General features: G+C 39.3%; 1 protein-coding gene across 1 annotated transcript in view; it reads left to right on the forward strand.

The window, feature by feature from the left end:
• NFATC3 (nuclear factor of activated T cells 3) overlaps window positions 1-17,519 on the forward strand; it is a gene marked incomplete at its 5' end in the record, with an annotated part of 55,132 nt that overhangs the window by 21,318 nt on the left and 16,295 nt on the right. Inside the window, 6 exons of the mRNA XM_057425384.1 lie at window positions 1,790-1,989; window positions 3,187-3,359; window positions 4,152-4,292; window positions 8,601-8,656; window positions 9,280-9,406; window positions 11,156-12,208. Of these exons, the coding sequence (XP_057281367.1) occupies window positions 1,790-1,989; window positions 3,187-3,359; window positions 4,152-4,292; window positions 8,601-8,656; window positions 9,280-9,406; window positions 11,156-12,208 (1,750 nt within the window). The remainder of the gene's footprint in view (window positions 1-1,789; window positions 1,990-3,186; window positions 3,360-4,151; window positions 4,293-8,600; window positions 8,657-9,279; window positions 9,407-11,155; window positions 12,209-17,519) is intronic.

Here is a 17,519-nt window from a genome sequence, read left to right on the forward strand (position 1 = left end):
TTATACTGTTATAGCTTTTAAGTATATATGAATATATAGCTTATACTATTACAGCTTATAAGTATATATGAATATATATTATCAGGGGGTTGTCCTGATGTTATCACAGATAATTTTTAATTATGAGATGCCTTATTTATATAATTCTGTACTATAACATGCATAGGTTTCTTCTAAGTTATTATAAAAAAGTATTCTGTTATGTGACATTTTTTCGTGGGGTGCTGGATTTCTTGTTTTGTTTTGATTTGATTTGATACATAAACCAAAGGAGGGTAACTAAAGGTGGTGCTACTGTGCAGGATCTTGGGGGGGGGGGGGTATTATTTCTTCTGAAGCTGTACTAACGTAGTTTCACATCTTTACTCTGGTATGCTGATGTACTGCAGTGATGTTAGACAGTCAACAGTCTCAAGAGCTTATATTGCAAGAGCATTGTACAGGAAATGCACTTGTGAACCTACTGATACATAACTTATCTGCCAGTGGGGTGGGCAATTTTTGTAAGACTTCCTCCTTCCCCCCCCCCCCCCCCCGTACTTTGCATATACCAAGCCCTAAACATCTCCCGTCATAGCATATCTGGGTGAGCACCAAGGAAAAATGGAAGGAAAACCTGCATTAGACATGACTTTGTGCAGTTCAAATGTAGCATATGGCCATACAGTCTCATAGGCAATACCATTTTAACTGCTGGCATGGGGTAGATTTTCTTCACAAACTCCTGCTGTGTGTAGGCTCGTGTAGATGGGAGCTTCTCCACTGATTGCAGACACACCAGCCTAGTTTTGTTAGTGTCCTTACCCCTCACCCTCTTTTTCTCTCTTGGAACTATTGTGTGCACATCCATTGTTAAGGAAGGGGAAGATAGTTTTAATGGGAAATTAGCTTTGCCACAGTGACCCTATTTGGAAGCTATTCAAATTTTTTAATAGGCTTGTAATTTACATAATTCCCAGTATTAGAGTGAACACATTTAATGGATGTCATTTAGGGTGTATTCCAGTGTATTAAGATTTAATTTTAACTGTGAGGAAAATGGATGGTAGAGTCGGTGTTGAGAAGTTGGAACAAGATGGTTGCTGTGAGTGCTAAACTAATCCATGTTCTCAAATTTTCTTTAAACTCCTAAAATAATTCAGACTCATGGAAAATACAAAAATGTTCATTTGGTATTTAAAAAAAAATACTTTTTGAAAGTAGTAGTTGGTGGTTAGCCTTATATTTAAGAAAAGGAAAGATGCAGGAGTTAACATTGATCAACTTTTGGTTTTAAAAACATTTTATGTGCCAGAAATAAACCATACATGATCTCCTATTTATGAATTAGATTTTCTGTATCCTAACATTTGCATACACCAAATCTCTTAATAAAACTCATTACTGCATTCTGTAGTAGAAAAACTAAACTTGAAAATATTTTTTTTGTATTTTTAGAAACTAGGTGTATCTTAGTACAGTTGGTAATTTGGCTTTGATTAAAACCAATATCAGAAACACACCTATAACATAGCATAGCTTTGATGTAGAAATCCTGTACATAAGAATTGAGAGAGGTAAAAGTAAAAAGTTAGATGCTAGTTTGTTTTGGTAAATATTGTTGATACTGTTATTGTACTGGAGGACAGACAGATGCCTGTGTTTAGTTCTCTGAAGATATTGAAGTTTGTAAGTAAATGCTACTCTTTGACTCTTAAGTCTTTGTACTAGTTGTGTATTTATATTATGCACGTACAAGTGCAGTTAAGAGTCAACTAATACTTTAATATTACACCTACTTTTTCACCAGCTCCTGGGTTACAGCGAAAAGCAAGTAAACCTGCAGATGTTTATCGGCACAGCAGATGATCGGTACTTAAGACCTCATGCGTTCTACCAGGTGCACCGAATCACTGGAAAAACAGTTGCAACAGCTAGTCAAGAGATAATAATTGCCAGCACAAAAGTTCTGGAAATACCGCTTCTTCCTGAAAATAATATGTCAGCCAGGTATGTCACAGCATAATTTAGCTGTGTAGTTGTATGTGCCTTTTTCATTTGTGCAAAGGTGAAAGAAAATCTTGTAGAACATCTTATTTTCCACAAATATGGCTCATGACTGAGATAGACACATCTCTTTAAACATGCCAGTGTTCAGGTACTCAAAAGAAAAGGAGGGGACAGACGGTAGCTCATAAGATTGACAGGGAGATAGATGAGCACTTCTGGGATTATTTTTCCCCATGCAATCTATACATACATCTGACTCCACATTTGTAGATTGCATGTGGGTTACTGGCAGTGGAGGTTGTTTGATTTTATAAAGACAGACTTTTTTTTTTTCTACAAAAATACCGTCATATACAACTTAGCTATTTGTTCCTTGACTGAATATGGTGATTTTTAACTTGTGGTATCATAGTAGGCCTTCTCCTTGTTTTGATTATTTTATTTTTAGCAGTTGCATTAATCTGGCTTTTCAGGTCTTGCTGGATCATATGTGCCAAATAATACTTTAATGGTAAGTTACAGCAACAATTAAATAGCTCCATTCTATCTGAAGGGTCAGTGAACAGAGCAAAGTACAATTATTTGTTTATATAGCACATTTATTTCTTATGTAGACTTCTGAAGTCAGTTTACATTTTCCTAGGTGCAGACTTTATGCTACTTCTGTTGAAGGCTATGAAGCCATGGTGATGTGCAAGAGAGCACTCCTCACCAGTTTGTCTATAGGTGTTACTTGATTAAACTATGTGTGTGTCATATGAATAGCCAAGAGCTATGTGGAATAGCAGCTGGGATTTGACGGCTATGCTTTTGTCATTCTCTAGTCCTTCCTAAGACAGAAGTAAATATAGTTAGTTCTCTTGCTCCTATTGTTGATGATGTTCATTATGTTAAATGATTTACTACAAAGGTTAAACAATGTGCAATAACAACATAATCTTTCAAAGGTTCGAAAAAACAGCAGCTAGTTATTTATAAAACGAAAAGTTTCAACAGAGTACTTGCTGCTGGTTTTGACACTAGCAGATCTTTTAATCTCAGACATTTAAAATAACATTTAAAATAGCATAACATGGGGTAAAACAGAATGCTGTTCATTCTTTAACAAAAGAAAGGCTTACAGAGTGTACTTTATTAATAGTTTGATTAATTTTCTTCCATTTTTCTTCTGCTCCATCTGTCCTCACCTACCTCCAGTATCGATTGTGCTGGTATTTTGAAACTTCGCAATTCAGATATAGAGCTCCGTAAAGGAGAGACAGATATTGGAAGAAAGAATACCAGAGTGCGGCTTGTGTTTCGTGTTCACATCCCACAACCTAGCGGAAAAGTCTTATCCCTGCAGACTGCTTCCATACCTGTTGAATGCTGTAAGACTGCTTTAACTATACATCATTTATACTCATGTCTTCTGCATGTGTTAGTAATATTGTCATTCTGATAATATTTATTGTCAGAATTATATGTAACAAGTGTGTGTAAAAAGCATTGTGTGTAAAGAGCTAAATTACCAAAAATTAATACAGCTTTTTATAAAGATGGGACTTCCTAAATGGCAGCCTGAAGATTTGGAGGAAAACCAGCGTTACAGGCTTTAAACCTAATACTGCAGTCATGCAGCTAGCAGCTTCAGTGGTTCATCAATATGGGCAGAGGCAGCTGATACATCTCAGTGAAAATAAATAAATATTCATTTTAGGAAGAGCTAATACCCTTTCATTTAAAAGAGTCTATACCATTACTAGTCTTTGTGACAGTATTACCTAATGCACAGCTGAACTTCTAAAGAGTTCATTTGCTTAATGCTGACAGTGAGGAATCAAAACGTGACCTTAACCTGAATTTCTCCTAGAATTAATTTTCTTCATGAAATACTGAAGTAATTTTTAAATCAATATTCCTAAACTAAATATTTAATTTGCTGTAACACTAGGTAGAGACTGTTGGGATTCGTGGCTTCTTGGTGTTCCTTTTCTATATTTATATAATTTCAACATAATTTTAAAAACAAAGATAAATCATACAAAAACATTATTTATATATGTAAATAGATGATTGGTTTGTTCTCACCCCTGATTCTTCAAGTTAGGATCATAAAAGATATGTCACTATGATTAAAATTGAGAATAATGACTTTTTCCCTTAATTGTCTTTTTTTAAAGCTCAGCGATCTGCTCAAGAACTCCCTCAGATTGAGAAGTACAGCATCAACAGTTGCTCAGTAAATGGAGGCCATGAAATGGTGGTGACAGGATCCAATTTTCTTCCAGAATCCAAAATTATATTTTTTGAAAAAGGACAAGGTAAGTACTCTTGCTTTTTTGGCTTCAAAACAAAGCTGAAACCACAAGCCTGAGCTTAATTTTAGGAAGTAAGGACATTTCTTAAAGTAAAAAAAACAGTCACAAGGAGTAATCTGAAACTTCAGGTTGGCCATTGATCTGTATGCTGGTTGGCAATTATTAATGAAGATGTACTTGTGATTCAGGAAGACAGTTACAGATTACCTAACTTGGAATTGTGTGTATTTGAAAGATGCTGTTAACAGATATTATTGTGCATTTTCTCATTTAAAAAAAGAAGAAATTAAAAAATAAAAAGGAAATGTACTGTTTGGCATTGATGATATGTTACATCTGATTTAATTATTGCACAGGAACTGACTTACTCCTAAGCTAATGTAATATCAGTTAGAAAGTACGACTGATTTCCCCCCCCCCCCCCCCCCCCATATATATGCATAAGATTTTCGGTTATTCTTCAGGGCTGCATTTATTAACAAGTTTCAAGATTTGGCTCAGATTTGGGGTGCAGTGTATCCTTCAGCTATGTCTATGTCCAATTTGCAAACAGACAAGTGTGCATGTAGGTAAAATACTGGCAGTAAGCAACAGTATGAACAGTAGTGATTTCCTTCATGTGTGTTAAACATGTGAGTTTGACACCCATCAGTTATTTAATTGCCAAGAAATCATAGAATCATAGAATTGTTAGGGTTGGAAAGGACCATAAGATTATCTAGTACCAACACCCCTGCCATGGGCAGGGACACCTCCCAGTAAACCATGTCACCCAAGGCTCTGTCCAACCTGGCCTTGAACACAGCCAGGGATGGAGCATTCACAACCGCCCTGGGCAACCCACTCCAGTGCCTCACCACTCTCACAGTAAAGAACTTCTGCCTTATGTCCAATCTAAACTTCTCCTGTTTAAATTTAAACCCATCACCCCTTGTTCTGCCACTACAGTCTCTGATGAAGAGTACCTCTTCAGCATCCTTGTTAATACCCCTTAAGATACTGGAAGGCTGCTATGAGGTCTCCACGCAGCCTTCTCTTCTCCAGGCTGAACAGCCCCAACTTTTTCAGCCTGTCTTCATACTGGAGGTGCTCCAGTCCCCTGATCATCCTCGTGGCCCTTCTCTGGACTTGTTCCAACAGTTCCATGTCCTTTTTATGTTGAGGACACCAGAACTGCACACAATACTCCAGGTGAGGTCTCACAAGAGCAGAGTAGAGGGGCGGGATCACCTCCTTTGACCTGCTGGTCATGCTTCTTTTGATGCAGCCCAGGATGCGGTTGGCTTTCTGGGCTGTGAGCAGACACTGAAGCTGGCTCATGTTAAGTTTCTCATCGACCAACACCCCCAAGTCCTTCTCCGCAGGGCTCCTCTGAATCTCTTCTCTGCCCAACCTGTAGCTGTGCCTGGGATTGCTCCCACCCAGGTGTAGGACCTTGCACTTGGCATGGTTAAACTTCATGAGGTTGGCATCAGCCCACCTCACAAGCGTGTCGAGGTCCCTCTGGATGGCATTCCTTCCCTCCAGTGTATCAACCGAACCACACAGCTTGGTGTCATCGGCAAACTTGCTGAGGCGCACTCAATCCCACTGTCCATGTCAGCAACAAAGATGTTGAACAAGACAGAATCAGAAATGTTAATTAGTTTATTACATGATTCGCATTTTCTGGAATCCAAGTTCAGCCTCCTAGGCAGCATGGCAGCATGTAGTCATAGGTGAGAAGTGCAGCGGTTACACTTGTTTATTAGCACAGTAGAGTTCACAATGATATTGCAGGCATGTATTTCAGTTCAGGTGTACTAAAGACATAGTGTGTCCTTCATGCAGTGAAAGCAACAGAAAAATTTAACTTCTTCATGCTGACCTCATTAAATGAAAAACCAATATTAAATTTTTCACTTGAACATATAGGACACAGAATCTCCAAAGCAAGAGACTTGCAAATTTTGGATAAGTGTTTCTAAAATATCTTTCTTTAAATACAAGTACAGGTTTGAAAGCTGAGGTTTTTTTCCCCCTAAATCCATATACTTTCACTATCACTTTCAGAATACTGGAGCTCCATTAACTAGAGAATTTAAAACAAAAACAAAACCTACTAAATACTTTAATTTTTAATTTACTACAACCAGATATAATTGTGATGTCCAGCTGGAGACCAGTAATGAGTGGTGTCCCTCAGGGATCGGTGTTGGAGCCGGTCTTGTTCAGCATCTTTGTCGCTGACATGGACAGTGGGATTGAGTGCACCCTTGGCAAGTTTGCTGATGACACCAAGCTGTGTGGTTCGGTTGATAGCCTGGAGGGAAGGAATGCCATCCAGAGGGACCTCGACACACTTGTGAGGTGGGCTGATGCCAACCTCATGAAGTTTAACCATGACAAGTGCAAGGTCCTGCACCTGGGTGGGAGCAATCCCAGGCATGGCTACAGGTTGGGCAGAGAAGAGATTCAGAGCAGCCCTGTGGAGAAGGACTTGGGGGTGTTGGTCGATGAGAAAATGAACATGAGCCGGCTGTCAGTGTGCGCTCACAGCCCAAAAAGCCAACTGCATCCTGGGCTGCATCAAAAGGAGCTGCAGGTCAAAGGAAGTGATCCTGCCCCTCTGCTCTGCTCTTGTGAGACCTCACCTGGAGTATTGTGTGCAGTTCTGGTGTCCCCAACATAAAAAGGACATGGAGCTGTTGGAACAAGTCCAGAGGAGGCCATGAGGATGATCAGGGGACTGGAGCACCTCCCCTATGAAGACAGGCTGAGGAAGTTGGGGCTGTTCAGCCTGGAGAAGAGAAGGCTGCGTGGAGACCTCATAGCAGCCTTCCAGTATCTTAAGGGGGACTACAAGGATGCTGAAGAGGGACTTTTCATCGGAGACTGTAGTGACAGAATAAGGGGTGATGGGTTTAAACAGAGGAAGTTTAGATTGGACATAAGGAGGAAATTCTTTCCTGTTAGGGTGGTGAGGCACTGGAATGGGTTGCCCAGGGAGGTTGTGAATGCTCCATCCCTGGCTGTGTTCAAGGCCAGGTTGGACAGAGCCTTGGGTGACATGGTTTAGTGGGAGGTGTCCCTTCCCATGGCAGGGGTGTTGGAACGAGATGATCTTAAGGTCCTTTCCAACCCTAACTATTCCATGATTCTATAATTCTATGAATGTATTGAAAGTTTTCTTAGCTTTGTTTTGTATTATATACACACTTGGTTACATACATACATATTACTCAAAAGGTGTTCAGTTATTCAGGGTTCCTTCCTGGTTGTATAGCTCTTCTGGGATATACACTTCATCTTAATATTTCTTACTTAGACTAAAATGTATGCAAAATCATCAAACACTTAGGACTAACTGCCTTAATACATAGAGTTCCTTTTCTTCCCTAATTGTCCCTTTTAATACAGAGAGGATAAAATTTGAGCAACTTAAGTTATCATTGCTGTGACTTGAATACTTGATTTGAACTTCTGGGAAAACAGTAGCAAAATGAATCATTGAAAAGAAAAGTTGGCAACCATGTCTAATTCTTCCACATTGTTTCTTTAAATATTTAAGTAAAAGAGCTGGATCTTTTTTAATTAGCAAATACAAGGTAACTGGGAGTTTTAGGTAATGATGTATTTGAGCAAACAACGTTAATGCCTGTTAAATAGGTACTGCTGCTAAGTTGCTTGAAAAATTTGTTCAAAAACCAGCGACAGTAGTGCCGAGCATTACATTCAGGCTGAGGGGTTATGCAAAATCAGACCAGAGAGAGGGTCACTGGGCAGTTTACTTCCCTTGCACCTCGCAACACAGATGGATTGCCCAGTGTTTGAGCCACAGGGTCTTTCAGGTCAGGGGAGACTGTTTATTTTACAGGTGTAACCTGTGGGTATGTGCATGTAGGTCTGTGTTATCTCTCACATGGTGACTTCACTTACAAGTCATCAGCATGTTTGTTGGATAATCTGAGGAGTTAGCAGTAATTTAGCTACCTTTCAGAAAGGTTTTTAGAAAAATGGGATAAAAATTATCTCTGTACACTTACAGTGCGCACTGCCTCCTTTGGAATTGACTCTAACTTAACATAAGCAGCAGCAGCTTCTGTTCAAATGCAGAATCCTGTGCAGCAATCAACTTGTGGATATCATAGAAATTCCTAAAGCATCTCTATACTTTACACTTTGTTTACAGTATCTCTGTCAGTTGAATGGCCTCTTTATGACTAAAAACAAATGCAGTTGTGTGAATTATTGAAATATTTTTAAGGTTAAGTATTAAAGTATTTCAGAAAATGCTTTTTGCTTGAATTGCTTGTACATTTCTCTCAACAGATGGACGACCTCAATGGGAGGTTGAAGGGAAAATAATGAGGGAAAAGTGTCAAGGGGTGAGAAACAATTTTTCTTACTTTATAAAGCTTCCTGTTTTAAAGTGGGAAACTAGACATCTTCGTTGTTCTGAAATTCAGACTTCATTTAGTGAAGTACATCACTGGCTGTTTCAGACAGACAACTGGAGACTTCCAAATTGGCTTAATACTAAGTAGCCATTAAGATGATGCTGCAAAGGAACTGGAAATAGCATCCTTGTTGTGAATGCAGTGAAAAAACAAATCGAAAAAAGAAAACAGATGATAATTTTGCTAAGATGACAGATAATTTCCAGTGCCTTGAAATTTTTCTCAAAACAAAATTATCCAAAATGCAGTTTTTTGACTGCTTGAGTTTTTTGTTCTGGCAGATAAAGCATCCTTTAGGTGATGTGTTTGTTTTGATTAAAAGTATTACTTTCAGAACACTTGTGTGTAAAAGAAGAAAAAAAGTCTCCAGATGAAAGTATGTATGTTGCTTATAGTACTGTTTCACTGTATAATACACATGAGCTTGCAGTTTACCAATTTCAGAATGTCAGTGTGCTCTAGTTTTGCAATGTGTTCTATTTTTTCTGTAATTAATAGCAGTTTCATTTGCATTTGATATGTAAAACATTTTTGTTTCAACATTCATACAGGCAAACATCATACTTGAAGTTCCTCCATACCATAACAAAGCCATTACAGCCGCAGTTCAGGTGCAGTTTTATCTCTGCAATGGCAAGAGGAAAAAAAGCCAGTCTCAACGTTTTACTTACACACCAGGTATTGAATAAAAAGTTAAACAGTTGCATTTTAATTTGTGTTTTAAAGTAGACGTTTGAAAATGATTCTGATAGTTTTGTACCTTTGACAGGTAGATAAGACTAGTTTAAAATAGTTTGTAAAACAACTTACTTAAGCTTGTCTAATTGAATGTCTGAATTCAGAGCAATAAACTGCTGTGGTTACAGCCTGGTATTTTTTTGTTAACACTTTTTACAGAACAATTTGCATTGTACATCTTTTTAAGAATGATGATGAGTCTCAGAAGCTGCCCTTTAAGTAACCCTAGTAATGACATGGAGGACAGTGAGATCGTAGAACAACAGGTTTTACAAATTCCTCCCCCTTCAAAATGTCTAAAAAAACCCAATCCAAAACAGGTTTAGATACAAAGAAGATTAAAAAACCAAACAAAACAAACCTGCTCCTCTGCTTGACATGTACTTTCTTCTCAGAAATTCATACCTGTTTAAAGTAGTCAGAGTTCACAAGGTCGCAGTAATGGGGCTAGACCCGGTAGTACTGCTTGAAGGATGTGAAGTCAGATATCTGAAGGAGTCTTTCAAGACAGATACAGCTATTAATATAAACTTCCTGAAGCTAATATGTATGATGGCAAAGCCAACTTCCATTAGGTTACACGATTTAAAATAATTTTGCTCACTTGTGCTCCAAAATTGCCTACTTACTTTTATGTGTAATTCAAGCATGTTAGTGAGGTATCTGGTACACTTAAGTATATATGTTCTCAGGTTTATGGGGTCTTTTTCAATAATTCTTAAGAATATCAGTTCCTACGATAGTTACAAAATACATCTTAAAACTGTATTTTTGTTTGAGAAATACATATTTAGATTATTTTAATGATGGAATTAAGTAATAGAATTATAGAATAGTTAGGGTTAGAAAGGACTTTAAGATCATCTAGTTCCAACCCTTCCAGCCACCTTGCCATGGGCAGGGACACCTTCTATTAAGCCATGCCACCCAAGGCTTCGTCCAACCTGGCCTTGAACACTGCCAGGGATGGAGCATTCACAACCTCCCTGGGCAACCCATTCCAGTGCCTCGCCACCCTAACAGGAAAGAATTTCTTCCTTATGTCCAATCTAAACTTCCTCTGCTTAAATTTAAACCCATCACCCCTTGTTCTGCCACTACAGTCTCTGATGAAGAGTCCCTCTTCAGCATCCTTGTAATCCCCCTTAAGATACTGGAAGGCTGCTATGAGGTCTCCACGCAGCCTTCTCTTCTCCAGGCTGAACAGCCCCAACTTTCTCAGCCTAATGACACTGTTTAAATAAAAAACACATTTAATTATAACTGCAGCTATTATTGCACAAATGTTTTGAAATCCATTTTATCTATAAAGATATATAACAATTCATTCAACAGTGTATTTTATAAAGTTGTAATTAGGAGTTTAGAGTGTTATCATTTTTCTGCTATTTGTACTTAAAATCAGTATCTCTTCATGACCCTTTGTTACAGTGTTATCACCACTGTAATAAAGTGTGTCAGTTCATACCTGTATTATAAGAACAATTGTTGCCATCACTGAAATCAGGGATATGCTGAAAGAACTGCTGTAATTAAAACAACACACACAACTTGGGCTAGCGTTGCTAAAGTTCAGCAGTTGTTTTGCTCTGAGGCTGGGGAGACTTCGAGGCTGATTAGCAATTTCTGTATATTTAGAACAGGGTACAAATGGTTTGGGTTTCTAATACAGTGTTTTTCTTTTTGTAGTTATAATGAAGCAAGAGCACAGGGATGAGGTGGATTTGTCTGCTGTTCCATCTTTGGCCCTGCCTCACACAAGCAATGTCCAAGGTCTGCATTCTGTCCAAACTCAATTGCCTTCACCAGAGCAAGGGCATCCTCATGACAATTTACTGTCTACGTCACCCAGGAGCCTCGTGTGTCCTGTTCAACCACCATACACAGCCATGGTGACCTCGGCAGTATCCCACCTGCCACATATGCAAGGCAGAAACCTTAGTCCAAGTGAAGAGTGTCGTGTTTTGGCTCCTGCTGTGGTTCCATCTTTTCAGGTAACATCAGCACCTCCTGTGAGGCCTTCTTACCAGCCTATGCAGTCTAATGATGTATACAATGGGCAGTCTGGTCTTCCTATGAACTCTGCCTCCAGCCAAGGATTCGATGCTGTTTCATTTCAGCAAGACACAGCTGTACCTCATTTGATAAATCTTAGCTGCCAAGCCCTACCACCAATGCCGTTTCATTCTTCAGGCCCAGGTTCTGTGTCAACACCGAGTACAGCAGGACACCCACTAGCACACCCAGCTCATTCAGGACAGTCATCTTCTCACCTGCCTTCAATGGGATACCACTGTCCAAGCGCTGGGCAGGGCTCCATCCCACCTGCAATGAGTCGTTCCCTTGGGCAGTCTTCTCCCCAGCTGCAGCAAGTCCCTTATCATTCTACAAATCCAGCATCCACTTCATCCCCATCCCCAACAGCTTCCCACCCTTTGATCCATTCACCGCTGTCAGGACCTTCTTCACCCCAGCTCCAACCTATGCCTTACCAGTCTCCTAGCTCAGGACCTGCCTCGTCTCCCCCGCCAGCTGCTGTAAGTCACTCGGGACAGCACTCCCCTCAAGCACACAGTCCGGCGCTGAGTGGTCTGAATGCAGCGTCGTCACTGGTGCACCACCCCACATGCGATTCATCTCCATTCTCACCAGATGGGGCAGCTATTAACATTAAACCGGAACCTGAAGATCGAGAATTGAATTTTCAAACAATAGGACTACAAGACATCACACTAGATGATGGTAAGGGGATATAATATTTTAATACTGGGACATAACCCACATTAGAGTACAGAGTTGGTGTGGGAGGGTTGTTTTGTTTAGAGCACACTCTTCTTCACAGCAGTAAATTTGTATTATTAAAATGGGATCATATTTTCCTGTCCAAAGCAACAACTTACTTAAAACTGGTGTAAGTCTGTAGTTACACCAGTTTAAGTACTTCAGTCTAATTTGCTTGTAGACCTTTTGTCATAAAACAGGGATTGAGGATTAACCCCTACACGTTGACGCCTTAGGTATAGGAGCTAATCTGGAGATTTTTTTGATTGTCTTGTTGGTAGGTTTCAGTGAGAGTCGTAATAATACATCTTAAGTTGCAATAAATGTAGTTTGGAGTCTTGTTTCTTGGAGGGGTCCCAGTTGTGAAGGACAGGCTAGTTTTATGAAAATATTTCACAGGTATTTTGGCACTATTTTAGCCTCTTCACAGGCATTCTGTAGATCTGCTTTCATCATTCAGCACCTCCACACACAGTAGCTGTTTGCTTTCTCCTTACCACTCTAGCCACCATTTTGAGAAATTCACTTGTTTAACACCAACAGAATAAGGGCATTCTAGGGCTAAAGGCCAGGCTGTAAAGTTTTCTACTTCAAATACTTGGACAGTGTTCACTTAGAAACATGTCCAACCAAGTGAAAAACAAAGAGAGATCAGATCCTAAACGTCAGACTGTTTGAGGCATAGATGCAAAGCAATTTAAAGACCATGTCATGTTAATAGGACTGGAAGAACAGACGGTCTGGCCTTAAAAGGTGTGTAAAAGCTGTTTAGTATCAATGATGGGATTCTTACAAGTACCTCTTTTTTAGGAGAGCTTTAACTGTTGTGGTTTGTTAGGTTTGGGGATTTATTTTTTTTCAATCATCCCTAGTAATTACTTAATTGCACCAACAGTAGTGTAAAAGCATAAGCATAGGCCATCTGTTAAATGTCAGGGCCAGCCCTTGCTTAAATGGACCTTTGCTATTATTGTCTCCAGTCAGTAAAAGGAAAATAAAGGAAGAAATGCTTTTAAAGGAACAGCTTATTAGGAAAAAAATGGGAGAAATTAATATAGTTGGGCTTTCAGTTAAATGGTCACCCTAATTAAGCAAAAGTCTCTTTTTAGAAACACTGTTTATCAGTCAACTTTATGTAGAAAGGAAGAAAGAGACTGATTCCATCAATGACTTGCTGAGGGGCCATGAGCAAGGCTTTGTGAAACAGAATGCAATGGAAAAAGAAACAGCATTTTCTACTTCTGTGCTAGAGAGTGAGGAAAAATCTAATGTTTCAAGAAGTGTCATATTAGAACCTACCTTTTATTGTTTTTTCATCCTTCTTCCCTCCACACCCACAAAAAAGAAAGATGTAGAAATAAAAAAAATACAACTAAATGCAGTAGTTAAACTTTTCGCAACGTAAGTAGAAGTGCTTGGCATTTATGAGCATCTTGGCAGTTTGTTTATACTGGTTCAAATATTAAAATCAGTGGACAGTAAAAAGAAAGCCATTTTTTTTTCCCCCCATAGCACAAATACTAGTTGCTTTTAGAAACTGTTCGCATTGCTTAACACTGTGAAATGACCAAGTTGTTTCTGTGCTGACAAAGACATGGTATCATGGGAAAATCTGCAAGAGCCACACTTAGAGCATTACCGAACTTAGAGATGTATAATCCATACACACAAGTTAGATGGCCACAGTTTCACTGGTTTCTCTTTGTAAATAACTCTTGCTGTAGAAGTTTATAGTTTAATCAGCAGTTATGAGGCCTTCTTCAACTTTATGGAAAACTGTACAAAGTTTTAAACGCTAAACTAGCAATTGGCAGCAGCAATATGTTTGCAAGTGTAGAGATTACCTTCAGCTGGGTTTCACAGTACACCCACTTGATAACTGATCAGGTGGTTGGGTTTGGTTCTGTTTCTTCATTTCCAATCTGCAAATACCAATCAGGTGTCTAGCCTGAAACCTGCCATTCAAAAAATCTTAAAGGGCAGTGACAGTAAACAAGCTGCTTAGTTCTCTCAACATAAGTAAGGCCTTCTTCTGCTTAATCAGCTTTAAGTAAAAACCACATTTGGGCAGGAGCACTTTTTTATAATTTCTCTAATGATTACTGCAGTTTAAAAAATAACTTCAAAATTTTTCTTATGTGTGTAATCAAGTTTTAGTTTCTGTACAGATTGAGCTAGACACAAACAGCAAATCGGTTACTCTGTATTAATGGTTTAACACTTAAGGAAAAAATCCAAACATAATTGCATGCATAAAAGAATGTTAATACAGTATGTTCTCCCAGCTAATATATCAAACCTGAAGCTGTATTTAGTTGGAAAGTAGGTTTTTAAGGATTAGCAATTAGGGCAAATAAGCCTCTTAAAATACTAAGGCAACGCCGACTGTGAACTGTGTAAATCATATCTGGATTACTGATCTTAAATATTTAAGTCAGTAGTCTTAAAAAAAAAAAAGTAAACAAAAACTTTGCCAGCATAAATAGTCTTCTTTCTTTCAAGTAACGTACTGTTTCCAAATCAGCATACTAGATATTGCATTTTTTAAGAAAAAAAAATATTTTAAGAAATTCTAACCAAATTTGAGTGTAGTATGGATGTGCTACCTCATGCTAAAATTAGGCTTGAAATTAAAGCTGTATGGCTTGATGGAGTAGGATTTAAAATTCTTTTTAGAAAACAACCAACCAACACATTCTGGGTAGCAGTTACCTAAATCCCTTTAAGCAAAACTCCTAAAAGTGAATATTGCTGCCTCCTCAGGCTTTTTTTTTTCCAAAACACACCAAAAACCCCATATCCACTACTTAATACAGAACTACAGAGCTGCTTCATACATCAGTGCTCAAGGCAACAGCATCTGAATTAGTCTTGATCCAGCATCTCCTGCTGACATGTGGGTTCAGGACTTACAGCTCTCTGCAGAGCCAGTCATACTTGCCAATGACCAGCATGGGCTAACTTTTTGTATTCTTTGCCCTTCATTAATCAGAGCAAGCTGGACTCTGGTCAGACTAGGAGTGAAAAAGAGTTGCATCATTTAACGGCAGATCCTCTGCCTGGGTATCTGAAGAAAATATACTTTTTACCTTTTATTTCCCTTGCTGAAGTTTATGTGACTCTTCCCTTTGTTTTTCACCAGGATCTCATTGATGTCTTAAGGCTTTTCTCATCTCCACCTTGAATTTTGTTTGGCTTCTCCTCTTCCCCTACATGCTTCCTACAGGAAGCACTTTCTAATTCACTTAAAGAAATAAGGGATCAAAATGCATGAGGACAGCGAAATATGAAATTTCAGTGATACTTTGGAAAACATTTGAAATATAACACAATTTCTACGTAATTTCTACTGTATGCTTACTTAAAAGGTATTCTGTAAAACAGTACTTTTTTCTGCTTAGGTCTTTGCAGTAGTCAGTCTGCACAAGCTGATAAACTTTTGGACTAGAACTACAAAAAAGCAGGTTCTTGCTCTTTATTTGTTCCCTCTGCTTTTTCTCCTCCTCCCGCCTTCCCCATGCTGGCCCCTTTTTTTCCCCTTACCATCTTTCAGGAAGTCTGCCCTCTGCCCAGCTCCCTGAGCTAACAGCTCCCAGTATAGACAGGGCATATATAGGGCTGCAAACAGGTGTAAGACTAGAGACAGGCAGTTGGTGATCTCTGTCTTTTCCCAAATCTGTTTCCCAATTTCCCAAATTGTTGTACGTTCCCCTAATACACACCTGGCTCGGGGCAATCCCAGACACAGCTACAGGTTTGGCGGAGATGAAACTCAGAGCAGCCCTATGGAGAAGGACTTGGGGGTTCAATGAGAAATTGAACATGAGCCAGCAGTGTGCGCTTGCAGCCCAGAAAGCCAACCGCATCCTGGGCTGCATCAAAAGGAGCGTGACCAGCAGGTCCAAGGAGGTGATCCTGCCCCTCTGCTCTGCTCTTGTGAGACCTCACCTGGAGTATTGTGTGCAGTTCTGGTGTCCTCAACATAAAAAGGGCGTGGAACTGTTGGAACAAGTCCAGAGGAGGCCACGAGGATGATCAGGGGACTGGAGCACCTCCCCTATGAAGACAGGCTGAGAAAGTTGGGGCTGTTCAGCCTGGAGAAGAGAAGGCTGCGTGGAGACCTCATTAGGAGCCTTCCAGTACCTGGAGTGGGCCTACAGGGATGCTGTAGAGGGACTGTAGTGATAGGACAAGGGGCAGTGTGTTTGAACTGAAACAGGGGAAGTTGATGTTAGATACAAGGAAGAAGTTCTGTTCTGTGAGGGTGGTGAGGCCCTGGAACAGGATTCCCAAAGATGTGGTAAATGCTCCATCCTTGGCAGTGCTCAAGGCCAGGTTGGACCGAGCCTTCGGCAACGTGGTCTACTGTGAGACATCCCTGCCCATGACAGGTGGGGTGAAACTAGATGATCTTAAGGTACTTTCCAACCCAAACTATTAGACTGAGTCTAGTTATATAATTTCTCCACTCTGCTTTTCAGCAGTGTTCCTTGTGTGGTGGTTTACCTATCCTGTTGTCAAGTTTTAGATTTAAGTCTGTTCTCATACTGTTGATCTAAAATGTAATGTCATTTGCAGTTTAGGAATGAGTTTGCCTTGGATTTCATGGCATTCTAAGGTGATGAGATTTCTAACATGTACAACTGTTATTTAACCATTTTTAAGATATTATGTTAGGCCGTATTCAGCAAATCTGGATGACCTTCTAATCCTCTTACATTTTATTACTCATTGCATCTCCATTATATAAAGCTGAAGATTAGAAGTACATGGATTTACCATAAATCGTAACTAGAAATCCTCTAACAGTTGTGTACATAAAGCAGTAAGTCTGCTTTGTCAGACATACTCCATGTAGAATTCTAAGCCCTTTGCATTGATTCATTTTAGTAGTTCTGTGATAACTCTCCACTTGATGAATTTTCTTGCTGGGAAACTCGGGGTTTATTCTGCTCTTTGATAGAAAATTTGTGTGTCTTCGCAGGTAGCTTTTTACTGTAGCTTCAGCTTAACTTGTGCAGATTTACAGTAGTAACTAATAAGAAAGCATTAGAGAAGGACTGTATACGGTATTTCTCTCTATATTTTAAACTTACGCATTAACAGGTAATTTTTAATTAAGGCAGCATCCTGCCAAACAGAGCATTGAAGGTCTACAGAAACAAAAAAAAAAATGCCAAATGCTAAAGTCTAGCTTAGTGTGGAGGAGAGCATCTCAAAAACCTGTCTTCTTGCCAGTGCAACTCCAACTTAAGATGTTTGTCTGCAGCAC

The sequence above is a fragment of the Pezoporus wallicus genome, unplaced genomic scaffold (assembly GCF_028554395.1).
Source record: "Pezoporus wallicus isolate ANWC-B61680 ecotype Strahan unplaced genomic scaffold, APGP_CSIRO_Pwel_v1 contig_8693, whole genome shotgun sequence".
NCBI lineage: Eukaryota > Metazoa > Chordata > Aves > Psittaciformes > Psittacidae > Pezoporus > Pezoporus wallicus.